Genomic DNA, 13,962 nt, shown 5'->3' with positions numbered 1-13,962 from the left:
CTTTCTGAAAACCATGTCGTAAGTCAGTCAAAAGGAAGCAGAGATCAAAGACTTGTTTAAACATATTAAAAAAAAAAAAAAAAAAAATCAATGGAGACTTCTGCCAGCATGGATGGTTTGACCTGGGGAGGAGGTGGTGGTGGAGCAACACTAAACAGAAGGTGTGTTGGCCCACTGTAAGACAGCATTGGATACCTGAGCAAGTTAATTTGAGTCCCAGAAATAGAATATCCCTGTGGTATTAACCTTGTTTCGGCAGGTTGTTTTTGCAATGGCAGTGGGATCACACAGAGAAAAATTCTAAAAAAGAGAAAATTATGTATGGAAATCACACAGAGAAAAGGAAGATTGGGGAGGAGAAATGGGGAGGTTTGGTAGTATCATGTGCTCTGGATAATAGGCCTGGGTTTGGGTGTGGTTTTTTTAGTTTTATGTAAAGCTTCAAGATATTTCCAGGTGCATTTACTGAACCTGCTAATCCTGGCATGGTGGCAGGGTACCTTCCCTCTATCATGATTATCTGCTTCACCTTTGTACCATCCAAATTTGATAGTTTGTTTACAGTACTGGCATGTAATAACATTGGAACTGGGCGTGGGAATGTCCATGTCCTGTTGCTTTCTGCACTCTTGTGGCAGACATTAGTTCTGGGCAAGGGTTTCTATGGTTTTACTCTCTGCTTTGTGAAGGATCTCTGTGTAACCCCTAGGGAAGCAACATTCCCTTGCAGTCCCTCTAATTTCTTTGTTTTTGAGCATCTTGTACAGCTTTACTTAACATAATACAACTGCACCAAACAGGTGAAGGACAGCCATTTAGAAACACAATTTTCGTTTAATCAATAGCTTTGTAGCCTTGCCAGCTCTGCCTTTCTTTTTGAAGGCTTACTCTGCTGAGTAAGCCAGGGCTGTGTTAAGTAGCTGGGCCATAATGATTTGGCAAATCTTGCATCTGCTTCCTGCCACAAGGGTTCTGATTTCATACTCCACTGGCTTTGCTGGCAACAGCCTGGTGCACCCAGTGACCCAAAACATGGGGACAGTACAAGTCCCCATTGTGCAGCCTCCCAATATACATCAGCGCAGGAAACATTAGGTTTGTAAGTGCCATTTACCAAATAATAAATTGTTTTTATACAAGGGCAGTGATCTAGATGAAATATTTACTTTTCCACTAGCAGTTGGGTTCCAATAGCCTGTAAACCGTGCTGTCAGCCTGGCCTGCTGAGTTCAACAGGTTCCAGGTGAAAATGACTTCCCGAGCTGGGGAAGGTGATAAATCCCAGACTGTCACTTGGAAAAGCCTTTGGTAGTAAGTCAGCAGCAGCAACGCCAGTGGAAATGTTGTTGCCTCTAAAAATGTGGTTCCCTTTAGCTGTTACGTCAGTGGAAGGCTGTGCTGGTGTGGAACAGGGTTGGCTGCCTCTTGGCCAACAGTTGTGTTGGGAAATAAAATTCAGCAAAAAAGAGTTTACTGGAGAAATGAAATAAACAGGCCTGCTTTGTTCTCAGTGATCCCTTTCCAGTTGCAAAATCCTCCCTACATCGGATGCCAGGCCTCTTTCCATTGCTGGATCCAGCCCAGCAGGGAGTTTGTTGTCTATGTCTTTACTTGAACCCCAGTTTCCAAAAAAGAGGAGAATAGCCCACAGTTTTCTCAGTTTTCTGGTTTTGCTCTTGCTTAGGTAAAACAAATCAAAGCAAAAGGAATATGATCATGATGGTTTGCTCTGACTAGCTTGAAAAGTTTCCTTCCTGCTGGGCTCTAATTAGCTCAGGGCCTTAAAAATGAGTATTTTTCACTGTACCTTCTTTGTCTGTTTCAAAGTGCACTGGGACACTCATCTAATACACCAGATTTTATCCACATATGGGATAGTTTGACCTCTCAGAAGTTTCTCATGTTCACCCTCTGGTAGCTGTTTCTCACCTGCCAGTGACAGTCCAAATCCTGCCTGGCTCTTCCACCTGCTCCCTGCTGGGCTCCCTTCCTCCCACCCTGCTGTTTGCCAGCGTCACTCCGGAGACAGCTAATGAAGTGACAGATTTCTAATCTAGATTTTAAATATTCAGTTTAATTGCGCACAGTAAAACTAGGCTGCAGGATGAACAAATGCTCCCTAGAAACAGTTTGCTTCTTAGTTTAGGTAGTCTCTGTACTTAGGGAAAGTATCTTTCCTTCAAAGGAAAAGCACAGCTTCCTTTCTTCCTCCTGAAGACATAACCACCAGCACTTTTCAGAGGGTGAATTTTTTCCTGTCTGCTTCCTCTTTCATCTCAAGTAAAGTGGATTGCTGTGTAACATGGGGTAGATTTGGTCAAAGGCAGAACTCTTCCCTAACATCCATCATGAGCTACCATGAGTCAGCAGTGGTCACGTTTTGATAAAAATGCAGACTGCCTGTGTTTAGTAGCTTTAAAGAAATGCAGCAAACTGGGTTTTCCTACAGGAGCATTGTAACGACGACATTGTCATCAGCTTTCCTGCCTTTGTGTACAAGCATCATTTCCCATCTATTCACTTGAAGTGCCATCTCCACTGGGTATATTTTTTTACCTCTTTCTCCATTATTTTACTCTGTTATTGACACATTTCCAGTACTAATCCAGTTATGATCCTGAGAGTTTTCTCCAGTCAAAGAAAAAGCCAACTTGTTTGCTTAGGAAAATATAGTCATACTTTCTTTTTATACTTTAAGTACTACTCTCCATACCTGCAGCTCCTTCTGAGCTGTTTATGGTGTGTGTTCAAGTAACCTTACCAGGTTTGCCAAATGTGTGATTGCAGGAGCCCCTCTGAGCACAATGAACAGAATCACATGAGAAAAGCTCATAGACATCTCTAGAAAGCTGTCACCAGATAAAAGAGACACACCCTGCACCTCTTACCATCTAGAGACCCTCTAAAACAGTTTCTTATGAAAATAAAAGACTTTCTTCTTTCTCTGTAATTTGTCTTCACATTAACATGTTCAAGCCAAAGTTATTCAAAGCGAGAGTGTTTTTTCAAGTAGTTTTTTACTTTCCTCATGTCGCTTCCTTAGACAATATGAAAGCAAACTTGACTTTATTAGCCTTGAGGTTTGTAGGCAGCCAGTCACACCCACTACCCAAAGAATTTCACTTCAGTATTGGTCTGAACATATCATTTCCAAATTGCTTTGATACCAAGCCATAATTTGCAACATTCCTGTTTGATATTGAGTCTCTCCCTGCTGATAAAATGAGTGAAACTGAGATAACTTGCTGAACTTCTACAATCATTTATGAACAGCCAAGGCCAGGTGGTTCTGGTACTATAAATTATTTTAGCAGCTGAACCATTATGAAAAATCCCAGGAGTTTAGGGAGCCGGTGTGTGGGAGTGCCACTAATGGAAACAAAATTTTTGAATTGCATCATGCATTTCCTGTGCAATTTTTTTGCTAGCTAGTTCTGGTGGGTTTTTTCATTTTTGGAAGCAAAAGTGAGCCCAGAGGTTTGTTACTGTCTGCTGCAGTCACCTGTTGTGTTGGTGAATCAGTGCAAAAGGATCACATAAGGATGGATTTCTTCTTGCACTGCATTTGCGAGCCCACAGTGATTGACAATGTGGACCAAGAAAGAGGATGAAAAATATTTCTGTGAAGAGGACCTGCTGCTCTGAGAACCATACACCCTCTGCCTTGTCTGGGGACTGCAGAACACTTGATGCTGGTAGAATTTATATATTACATTCACTTCTCACCTTTTTGTCTTTTGATGTTGGCCATCTCCTCATTCTCACCTACAGGAATGGAGAATTCATCTCCCAGTGTGGGCAAGGCAGCCAGCATTCCTGACTCCCCCAGGCTGTCCCACTTCCCCAGCGCTCAGCTGTGGGTGGCTTCCTGATGGGGCAGAGTGTGGGACATCTGGGTTACTTGTGTTGCACGTATTTGGCAAATATTCCACACCATCTCTCCCCTCTCCTTGGTTTTCTTTTAAGGGTGTCTTGTGTTGTAGCTCTGCATTCAGGTTTGGCACTCACTCGTTTAATGCAGTTGACTGGAGGCTTTCAGGGGTTTCACAGGAGTTTTGGAAAAGTGATTGCGCGCAGAGCATCCCCTGGGGTTTCTGACACTGTGAGTGACAGGGCCGTCAGTGCTCACTGAGCTTTTGTCTCTCTTCCCTCGTGGGTGGGAAATCCCACCCAGCTATCCCAGGGTTTGGTCTTTTTCCACCCTACAATTTATATTCCCTTTTCATCTTCTGAGGAAATGCATGTCACATTTTCAGAGGTCTCATTCTCACCCACTTCAGGCAGTGCTGAAAGCAAACAGCTTGTTACCCTTCAGCTTGTTTCTTCTGCTGTGCCCCAGGGTGCTTTCCAAAAACAAGGAGCTACAGATGGAGCACAGCAGCCTCTGTGGAATGAGCAGTCCTTCTCTGCCCACCACTGGTTCATTCATAGTCACTGTGCTCCTTCTGCAACAGTTCTCTGTGTTCTGAAACCAAATTGAAGCAAGAATTTTGTATGTACAAGAAGTGGATTTAATCTCTTGGAGGGCAAGGATACAGCTTAATGCAAACATTTTCATGGAGATATCCTCAGATGAATTATTTTTACTTTAGGGTCACAGCTCAGCTGTGATCATGACAAATAGCCAGTGTCAGACAAGCGATTCCCAGTAGAGAGTTGCTGATCCATGTTGTACAGTGAGTGTTTTTGGATATATCTGTGTTCACCTCTTCAGCAGGGATTGATTGAAGGAATTAAAGCAGTCCTTGACTCCTACTGGTGCTGTTGTGTCAGAAGACTGCTGTATGTTGTTGACAGGTATCAAAGCATTTGAGAGGGTGTAGAAATGCTCAGCATGTGGTTGGATGCCTGCATGGAGTTGGGAAAGTGCTTTAAGGAAGGAGACAGGAAAGATTTGTGTAAGATGCTAAATGGATCTTGGAAAGGAAGGAGTATTGAGATCAGAAGGAGGAAGGGTCTTTTCCTGAGGTAATGCTACCTCTTCGATGCTGAGTTTCTGCCAAGTTTATTTGTACATATATTGATCAACTTTAGCATTTTGTAGGACTTTGTATTTGGTGGAGCACTTTTTTTTCTGCCCCTGCAGCCTCAGAACCTGCCAGCTCTTACCAGAAACTGTGAATTTTTTTCAGGAAAAGGTTGGTATGCAGGGGCCACATCCTAGAAATCAGAAGCAGTGGAGAGAGGCCATTGGAATGGTGGATGTTCAGTTGTGTTGCAGCTGGATTCCTTCATCTCACCAAAGGTGCTGGAATACATCAGGCAATGCTTGTCCTGCCATGAATCACCCACTCTGTGAGACAGCAAGGGCTCCTCGGAGAGAATCCCATGAGTAAATGTCTGTGAAATGTCTGAGAAAGGAGTCAATAATGTGAGCATGTGATGTTGCTGGGGAGAGGATCCTAAGATGATTCAGCCTGTTCTTCATGGCCTTGGTTAGGCTTCAGTCAAATCATGTAAAGGTCTGGTGTTTATGCCAGTGGCATTTAGATAAAATGTTTGAGTGTGAAACCCCAGTGGGTGTGCCTGCTATGTCACTCATGTTCTGCCTGTCCCTGCCATGTCAGTCTCATGTGCTTTCTGTCCCTACCATGTCACTCACGTGCCTTCTGTCCCTGCCATGTCACTCTCATGTGCTCTCTCTCCCTGTGGCACAAACTCGTACTTTGCTGCCTTCCAGATTCCAAGGCAAAAGAGCTAATCCTTTTTAAATGAAAACCATATCATAAAGGGCTGGATCTGTCATGCAGCTGAATAAACCACAGCTTTCCACACTGTTATTCACCATAGGCGTTCATGTGTTCTCACTCGCTGTTGTTGACTTCCTGGCTGCTTGATGAGTAGATAGCCATATAAAATATCTGGTTACTTCATTATTGGAGAGTGACATAAACTTGGTTATGAAAACAAGAGTCCAGTAGTCATGGCTCCCTTTAAATGTTGACTTTCTTGATTAAAAAAAACCCAAAAGTACAGCACCCGTCCTGAACACCCCTGTTCTAGATAACACTGTGTACACAATAACTAGCCTCGGTTACTTCAAATGCTTTAAGTAGGATCATCTCCCTCTCTTCATCACAGCTCCCCAAAATGCTCCTGACAGTTTCTGGAAGAGTCAAAGCATATTTAAGAAACAGTGTTTACATGTTTGAAAAGCAGAGGGTGAAAAAGCCTGTTTTCCATTAAGCCAATGCCCTTAGTGGCCACTGGTTTTGTAGGAAAGTTGCACAAGATGTTTCCTTGCCTCCTCCCTCACTGAGAGCTCAGCTCACCTCAGCACTTTCCCAGGATTTGTTAGTTTGTCCAAGCCTCCCTTGGGTCCCTCTGACCTCTCTGGCTGTCTCTGCCTCTCTTGGCGGCATCACCTCCCTGGGTCTCCCCCTCAAAGTTACTGTCCTCACTTTGCACTGCAGCTCCTATTGCAGTTCCAGCTCAAATGAGCACCCCCACTTCACTTCTTCCTCTGTTATGCCTTTATTCTCAACTGGATGGAAACCTCATAACTTGCAAGATTATCAGTATTTTATATTGAAATGTTAAACATGTTGAACCAGTTCAGAAGTAGGCATCTTTCCAGTGATGCAGCTTCAATTTCAAATGTTAATAAAAATTCCTAACATTTAACTCAATTTGGAAGCGAACAGCTCACAGGCTGGATGGTGTAGGGTGCTGTCTCCCACTCCTGCTTCAAACCCAGCCCAAGGCAGAAGCTGCTGAGAACTGTTGATGTATGTCCTCTGCTTAGTTTGGATTTGAGTTTAATGGCCATGTTTAATGTTCTCAGCTGCCAGCCATGCACCCTGTGTAACCTCCTTCAGTGCCAGCATCTTCCTTTGTGGTTGACACTGGCTGCACTGCAGAGGTGGGACTCCCTTCTCAAACCTTCACTGAAACCCAGTCAGAGGTGGGAAGGGGAGAAATTTTGTCCTTCATATGGACATCGTTCATATGGAAAAACAGATGGCATTTGTGCATGTCTAAATAGCTGTCCTTCCATGGGGCGCTGTCATCCTGCCCACGCTGACATGCCAGAGCAGATGTATTACAGCTCCCCTTCTCTCTTCCATCTCCCACTCTGCAAGGATGTTGTCCAGTCTGCTCTCCCTTTGCATTTATATTTCTCCAGTGGGCTTTAGAAAGAAATCTTGTGCTTAGTCCTGGCTCTGCATTTATTGCTGGATTACTTGTGGGTGAGTCATGGCAAGCTGGGTCACAGGGAATGACTTCTCTCATATTCTCTTCTGAGAAGGTCATTGGTGACATGCAAGGCTGGTACTGCCTGTAGCTCGTAGCAATGTTCCCTTGCAGAAACAAAGCCTTTAGGAGAACATCTTCACACTAAGGCAAGTTACAGGTAGAGAAAGCATGCTGCCCAGCAATCAAGTATTAGCCAGAAATGTTAAAACCTTAGTGGTCCCACTGAGCTTTTCACTTGGAGCGTGAGGTATCACTGCCTTCTCCTGCCCCCCCCTGTATTTGGGATCCAGCTGTAATGGGCTCTTTGATCAATTCTATGAGTCCTTGTTGGTCTGCAGGACTGACCCCAAGGAGCTCTTCCTATTTAATGTTTTGCTGAACTTACACACTTGCAAGTCTTTTTGAGTTGGTTCTTTGGAAAGACTCCTTTGGATTTCTATCTGTGGAAGTGAGAGACAGCCCGCTGTCCTCATTTCCTTCTTGGCAGCTAGACATCCTCCCTGCCCTTTTGAGAAGTGGTGCCTGAGGTAAGTGCAGTTGTGTGGAGAGCAATCAATTGTTTGTCATGCATGTTTAATAAGCATCTGGGGTGACAGCCAGGACACCTTGGGTAGCCTTGATAGCCGTGAGTTTCTAAAGTGATCCAGCGTTTGACTCACCCTGAGTTATTTGCAGGCAAATAGAATGGTTTGACTTTCAGGGAGGTGATGGAGGTGCTCTTACTTTGTGGCATTTTCTCTTCTGGGTTTCTTTTTTTCAGGCTTCCCTTTTTCATATTTCATTCTTTTGCTAGCTACCCTTTTTCTGAAGGAAAGCTCTTCTGCTGCTGTTGATGGTATTTTCTATCAAACTTACCTCTTGTTACTTCATATCTCTTCCTGCTAAGGGCAAGTTAATCATAACAGTCCTGGGGATTTCTCCAGTGGTCTCTTATCAGCCACAGAGTTGCAGCTGTAGAAAAGATTTTAAGCATCTCCTAAATCCGTTTCCCCCAGCCCTTGGCATTATCCTCAACTCAGATTTGAGGTTTTTATCGAGGGTCATAGTGGTTCTGGTGAAGATTTGTGTACATGACCTCAAGAATCTGGAGGTGCAGCAGTGCCTTGAAGGCAGTAGTAGGCTTTCCACAGGCTTTGATGCACTTTGGCTCAGGCTTGTAAAGAATAACAGGAAACACTGGAAAACACACCAAGGGTAAACAGAGCAGTTTAGTTACATTAACTGTCTAGAGGAGAAGCTCCACTAATGACCCAAACAAACAAAGCAAGTGCATTCGTTCAGCATTGCTGTGGGAAGACAGAGGGCTGATAATTGAGTTTAGCTTAAAAGCGTTACACAAGAAACTGGCCAGCTCAGGCCCAGAGTGCAATTCTGGCATCCTGACCCAGTTCTGATTGCTGCACAGGCTTCAGGGAGGCCAGAGCTCCCAGAGACTGCATGCTATTTTTTATTCATAGCAGTGGTACTTTAAAGCCTTGTTCTCCAACAAAACTGCATCAAAGAGATCTGTTGTTGCTGCCTCCCTGTGACTCCTGATCAGATTTGCCTTGCTGTGATTATGTTAACAGTCAGGACTCAAACTGGTCAGTCAGCTTGTTTCTGGCCTCACACATGATGAACAACAACAGTAAATGTGCTTCAGGACTCCTCTAGTGAGGCCCTGGTGTCTTTGACTGGTAAGCAATGCATTATTTATATTAGGGAAGAAGCTGGAGTGTGAAACCAGAGTCCCAGGATGCTTACTCTGAGTAAACATTGAATGAAAGGTGTTGAAGAGCTGACAGTCTATGCTGTCCTTGCTTTCGTTTGTGGAATCTCATTGTCTTTAGGAGGAGAATGTGATGAACTGAAAGGCAGAAGTTTCCCGTGGGGTTAGGATGGAGGAGTGACTGTGCTCGTAACAGCACAAAGGGAAGCCGAATCCTGCTCATCCATAGTGGCTCTGCTGGCTTTGTGAAGGGTAACAGGCAGCATCTGTTTGTGGCTCCTGATAAAATGGACATTTATGTCTCAGGAAGCACAGAGGGCAGTGGGTTTGCAGGGCAGTGCAGTGTCATTTTGACATTGCTACTTCTAATCTAAGAGCTTTTCTTATCAACTCTTTGTTCAAGATCAGTTCATGTAAGAATAGCATTTCCCAAGGCAGAATATTTCAAGAGACTGATTACCTGCTTCTAATTCCACGTGAATTCTGAATAGCAGGTAAGATTAGATGGTCACAAAGGAAATGTAAACTGTTGATTCAGTTTGCACTGGTGTTTAGTACAAACGCACACTGCTCTGTCCTATTTATTTCTGTTAAAAGGAGGTGGACTATTCATTAGTGAAAAGAATCAGCACAGCATTGCATTTACTACATGTTTAGGAAAACCTGGTCCCTTTGATGTAGGTGGAGACCCTTGAACTTCCGAAAAGAATGTGTTAGCATGCTAGGGTATGCTTTAGTCCTGAAGGTCATTTAATCATTTTCTCAAGTGAGTCATTGTAAGGTAAAGTAGATGCTGAGAAAAGTTATGCATTGCCAATTAAAACAGGCTCCAAAGGTGCTGCTGGTTTCATTCTACCAGAAACTCATCACTGAGAGGCCAGGAGGGGTTGCCTGTGTACCTTGAGGCCACATCCCAAGCTAATAAAAACTGGCAAAGCTCCTGTGCTTAATACCAATAAAGGTATTCCTTTCAGGCTCAATTCCTTTATGCTTATGACTTTTAAAAGGATTTCTGTTAAGAAAACAGGAATGATTCAGGAATGGGTAGATTTCACACATGTAAGAATTGAATTAATTTCAGAAGAAGCCTGTAAATAACTTGAGGTGTGAGTTCTGATTCAGTCTTTATAGAGAATACTCTTTATCTGCCTCAAACCCCCTGCAAAAGTAAAGCTGAATAAGGTCTGGCAGCCTCAGCATTAGTCCTAGGCAAGACATCTTTCAGGATGTCGGGTTTAAAATAAAGTTAAGGACAGGAATGTACTAATTAGTTACTGCTACCCTTGTTTTTTGCCAACAAAATCTCACTTTCAACATATTTGACAAAAAATAATTGAAGTTAATCAGAAAGCTAAAGCATTTCTTAATTAACAACCCTAGACCAAAGACCAGTCTTTTCTGGAAGGGATAAAATCAGGGAGCCTAAAGCACTTGGGAAGTCAGGAAGATGATTTGTTTTCACCCTTTTGAGGTAGAACAGCTGATGTGCTGACCAGGAGACTGTTCAGGAAGCTTCCAGAACAGGAGGACTGCCAGATCCCATCCCACAGAAACAGAGTAGGAACCCAAAAAGGGCCCAGCTTTGAGTCTCAGCACTGTGGCACTCACAAGGCAGACAAGCTGCAAGAAACCTTGAAAACCTGCCTGGTCTCCCTTAGAAAAGTTAACAGGATTGCTGCATGCCCACTAGCCTTCTAAACTGGCATTTTGGGGTGAACTTAGTTCTGGAAGATTCCTGACAAGCTCACATCCCTTGCTTCAAGGTACTGAGCCCTTCTTTTTCTGACTTTTAGGAACACAATCTTTAGATGGGCTTATTTGCATTGGAGAAATACTGCTGGAACTTTCATCCTAGCATGTGAGGAGTTTTCTCTATGTGTAGAAACAACATGGGTAAAATATATGGAGTGAAACCCAGGCTCTGTTGAAGTCAATGGCAAAACTCCCATTTACTTAGTGGACCAGGAATTTTACTCTTTACTGTTTCAAAGTTAGAGTTGCTAATAGACTGTTAGATAATTACTGCGTGCATCAAACAAAATGTGCTTGATATTAATGTTTCTTCATTGTTCAAAAACCACAAAGGTTTAAAAACAAGAATAACTATGAACTTCTGAGTCTAAAAATTATGTTAAATGTAGTTTTGCTAGAAATAATAATGTCCCTGGAGATAAACCTAAAATAATAGACTCCACTGTATAATCTTCACTGTAAGCTAAAAATAGCAGAGATGGTGGTTTAACCTAAGCCATAATTATCAAACTGCTGAAGGGGGTTTTGGTTCATTGCAACTAGAAATGGATGTCGTGTTTGGGCTCTGAACAGTCAAGTCCCACGACTGAGGAGAAGCAAAGCCAAGAGCACAGTCAGAAAGCAAACAGGAGCCTCAGATTTGTAGGGAAATAGCATGGATTAAACAGTGCAACACCATATTTAAAGGGACTGCTCCTGGCTTGCTCCAGACAGCCTGCTGGAGACCCAGTGATGCAACAACAACAGCGGCCCATCTCTAGATCATTCTGTCTGTGTGTTTGTAGGGATCATATCCACTAGATTTTGGAAAGCAAGCCAGAATTTTCAATAAATATTCCAGCAGATACCCTTCTCTGATCTACATCACTTCTCCAGGTTCACTTCCCATAATCCCTCAAATAGTCACATTTCCTAGGAGGAAAGTCCATAAGAAGCATTTTTAAAAGTTTCAAACACACAAACACCAAACACTCTGATATTAAGGCAATGGATAAATTAAAGGAACCTATAGTTCTTTATTTAACAAGTGCCCAGGGCAGTACGTGACTGATTATGTGTTGTATGTGCAGCCTGTTATTGAGTTGTTAATTGCTAATAGCATCATTGCTAAAGGCAGTGGGAAATGAGAAACCCACACCATAACTTGATAGATTTTTGTCTTGTTTTGTTCCAATCCAACAGCATGGGAATGAGCCACGATGATGATCATCAGCCCTGTGCTGGGAGGTCTCACATTATGTCTGGAGAATGGGTGAAGGGCAGGAACCCAAGTGACCTTTCCTGGTCTTCGTGCAGCCGAGATGACCTTGAAAACTTCCTAAAGTAAGGATTGTGCTGAGTGTCAAATATTCTATCAGGCAAGAATCCACTCTGTTGCTTTAAGGTGAAAGTATTAAGAATTTTCCTTTTAAAAAAGTGTACATGTGTCATCAGGGCGTGCAAGTTTGAATCTGTCTCCATTGCAATAGCCCCTTGAAACTGAGGATTGAAGAGAGACAGAATAATTATGTGCAGTTGTCAATGTGCTGATAACATCTTTAAAAAAATTCCATATCACTTTCTTTTTACAGAAAATGCCCTTCAGTTTTTCAATGGCAGAAATCTGTGTGTAGGTGGCCTGCAGAAATCTCTGCTGAAGGATGCTGCACCTTTGTGCTGTGGCTTTTACTGTCTTATTATTAAATAGCTTTTATTTTATTGAAACTTGACTTTGCCTGGAGGTAATTCTGATGTGTTTTCTCACTCCTCAGTGAGTGTTGGTCTAAAACAGTTCACTGTAAACTTCTTTCCTACTGCATCCATGTTTCAGCTCATCATATTCAATTGTTCAGGAAGGATTTCTGTCCTGCTGCTTGTTAAGTCTTATGTACTACAGTAAGCACTGGAATTGTTTGAACTCTGCAGTTCTGGTCTTAACTCTTCAGTGCAGCTCTGACAAACAGTGCCTGGCACAGTACTTCGTGCTAGGAGGGAGTTCAGCATGGAAAATTTCCCACTCTGGGGGTTAGAGGTGAGAAAGAAAGGAAAACAATGAAAGAAAATGGGATATTTACTGCCACATTAAAGGCACGAATTTGAAAAAGAAGTTGCATCTGAACTCATCTGGTTGCATCTGGCCCCAGATGTGACAGTGATATTCCAATTTGTAAAAGATTGTTGTGAAGGCAAGGAGAAAAATCTTCCCTTTATGCCTGCGATGGATAAGACAAAAAGTCAAGGGCTCAGAATTCAGCTGGAGGGATTGAGGTGAGACATGATGGAAGACTTTCTAGCTGTCATTTCGAGGCTGGTGAAGCTTTGGGCTGAATTGCCCGAGGGCAGAATTGAGTCTCCATCAGATTTCTAGGAACAGTTTAGACAAATGTTGAACCCAGAATGTTGTGAATGTAGTCTGTCCTGCCTTGAGGCCTGGGGCCATGCATGAGTTCCTAAGGACCTTTCTATCTGTAGTTCTCAATGATTTAGAAGGCTTCCAGGGAAAACCCACTGTTTCACATGAGATTTCCTTTTGAAGAGACAACAGCAGCTCCTCTGTAGTAGTGATCTAACACTGCAGTTCAGAGGTGCTTTCCCTTAAGGGCATCTTTCCTTCCTGCCCTCCCCAGGTCCAAGGTGAGCACCTGTCTGCTGGTGACAGACCCCCGGAGCCAGTATTCTGTTCGGCTCCCTCACAAGCTGCCGGGGATGCACTACAGCGCCGACGAGCAGTGCCAGATCCTTTTTGGGACCAATGCCACGTTCTGTAAGAATATGGAGGTAAGAGCTCGTGGGTTGTAGTTGGAAACAAGGTGGGAAGTGGAAAAAAGGCTGCCAAGCCCTGGGGAAGAGAAAAGGAGTCTGTACTTCCCTCAGTTTCAGCACTGCTGGTGGAAAATCAAACGGCCTTGAGCTCCGTGTCAGCAGCTCCTGCTTAGGCCTCATCTTTCTTTCCCCACACTGCCCTTGGTAATCTCCCAGAGCAGACTCAGAAAAACTGGTGTTTGCACTTTGTTCCTTTTTGACATTGTTTTGCTGAAATGCTCTGTAGAGATTGTTTTCTTGGAAGTTCAGCTGAGGTGAAAGTCTCTCCTCACAAGAGTGTTTGGCTCCTTTCACAGAGTCAGCTTAGATGGCTGGCTGGGTGTTTCACGGCCTTCACCTTCAGACCACTGCAGTGTTCTTAGGAGCTGACTCTTAACTCTGTGCTGAGGAAATATTGAGGTCTGCTTGTTTCGTGAGGCCTTCCCTACAGAATTCTGTGCAGAATCTTGTGAGTTTTCTAAGCAACATCATGTTTAATCAGGATTTGGGTGTAGTGTGGTTTG

At 43.4% G+C, this 13,962-nt stretch overlaps 1 protein-coding gene across 4 annotated transcripts in view; it reads left to right on the top strand.

Annotated features, from left to right (window-relative positions):
• The window catches only part of ADAMTS17 (ADAM metallopeptidase with thrombospondin type 1 motif 17), a 167,450-nt gene that overhangs the window by 66,605 nt on the left and 86,883 nt on the right, over positions 1–13,962 (top strand). For all 4 annotated transcript variants that reach the window (XM_032122461.1, XM_032122462.1, XM_032122464.1 and 1 more), the window contains exons 9-10: positions 11,840–11,980; positions 13,264–13,414. In XM_032122461.1, coding sequence (XP_031978352.1) covers positions 11,840–11,980; positions 13,264–13,414 — 292 coding nt within the window. The remainder of the gene's footprint in view (positions 1–11,839; positions 11,981–13,263; positions 13,415–13,962) is intronic.

This window comes from Corvus moneduloides, chromosome 13, assembly GCF_009650955.1.
Source record: "Corvus moneduloides isolate bCorMon1 chromosome 13, bCorMon1.pri, whole genome shotgun sequence".
Classification (NCBI taxonomy): domain Eukaryota; kingdom Metazoa; phylum Chordata; class Aves; order Passeriformes; family Corvidae; genus Corvus; species Corvus moneduloides.
The sequence above is the reverse complement of the archived record's forward strand: the minus strand, read 5'-3'. Positions and strand labels throughout refer to the sequence as shown.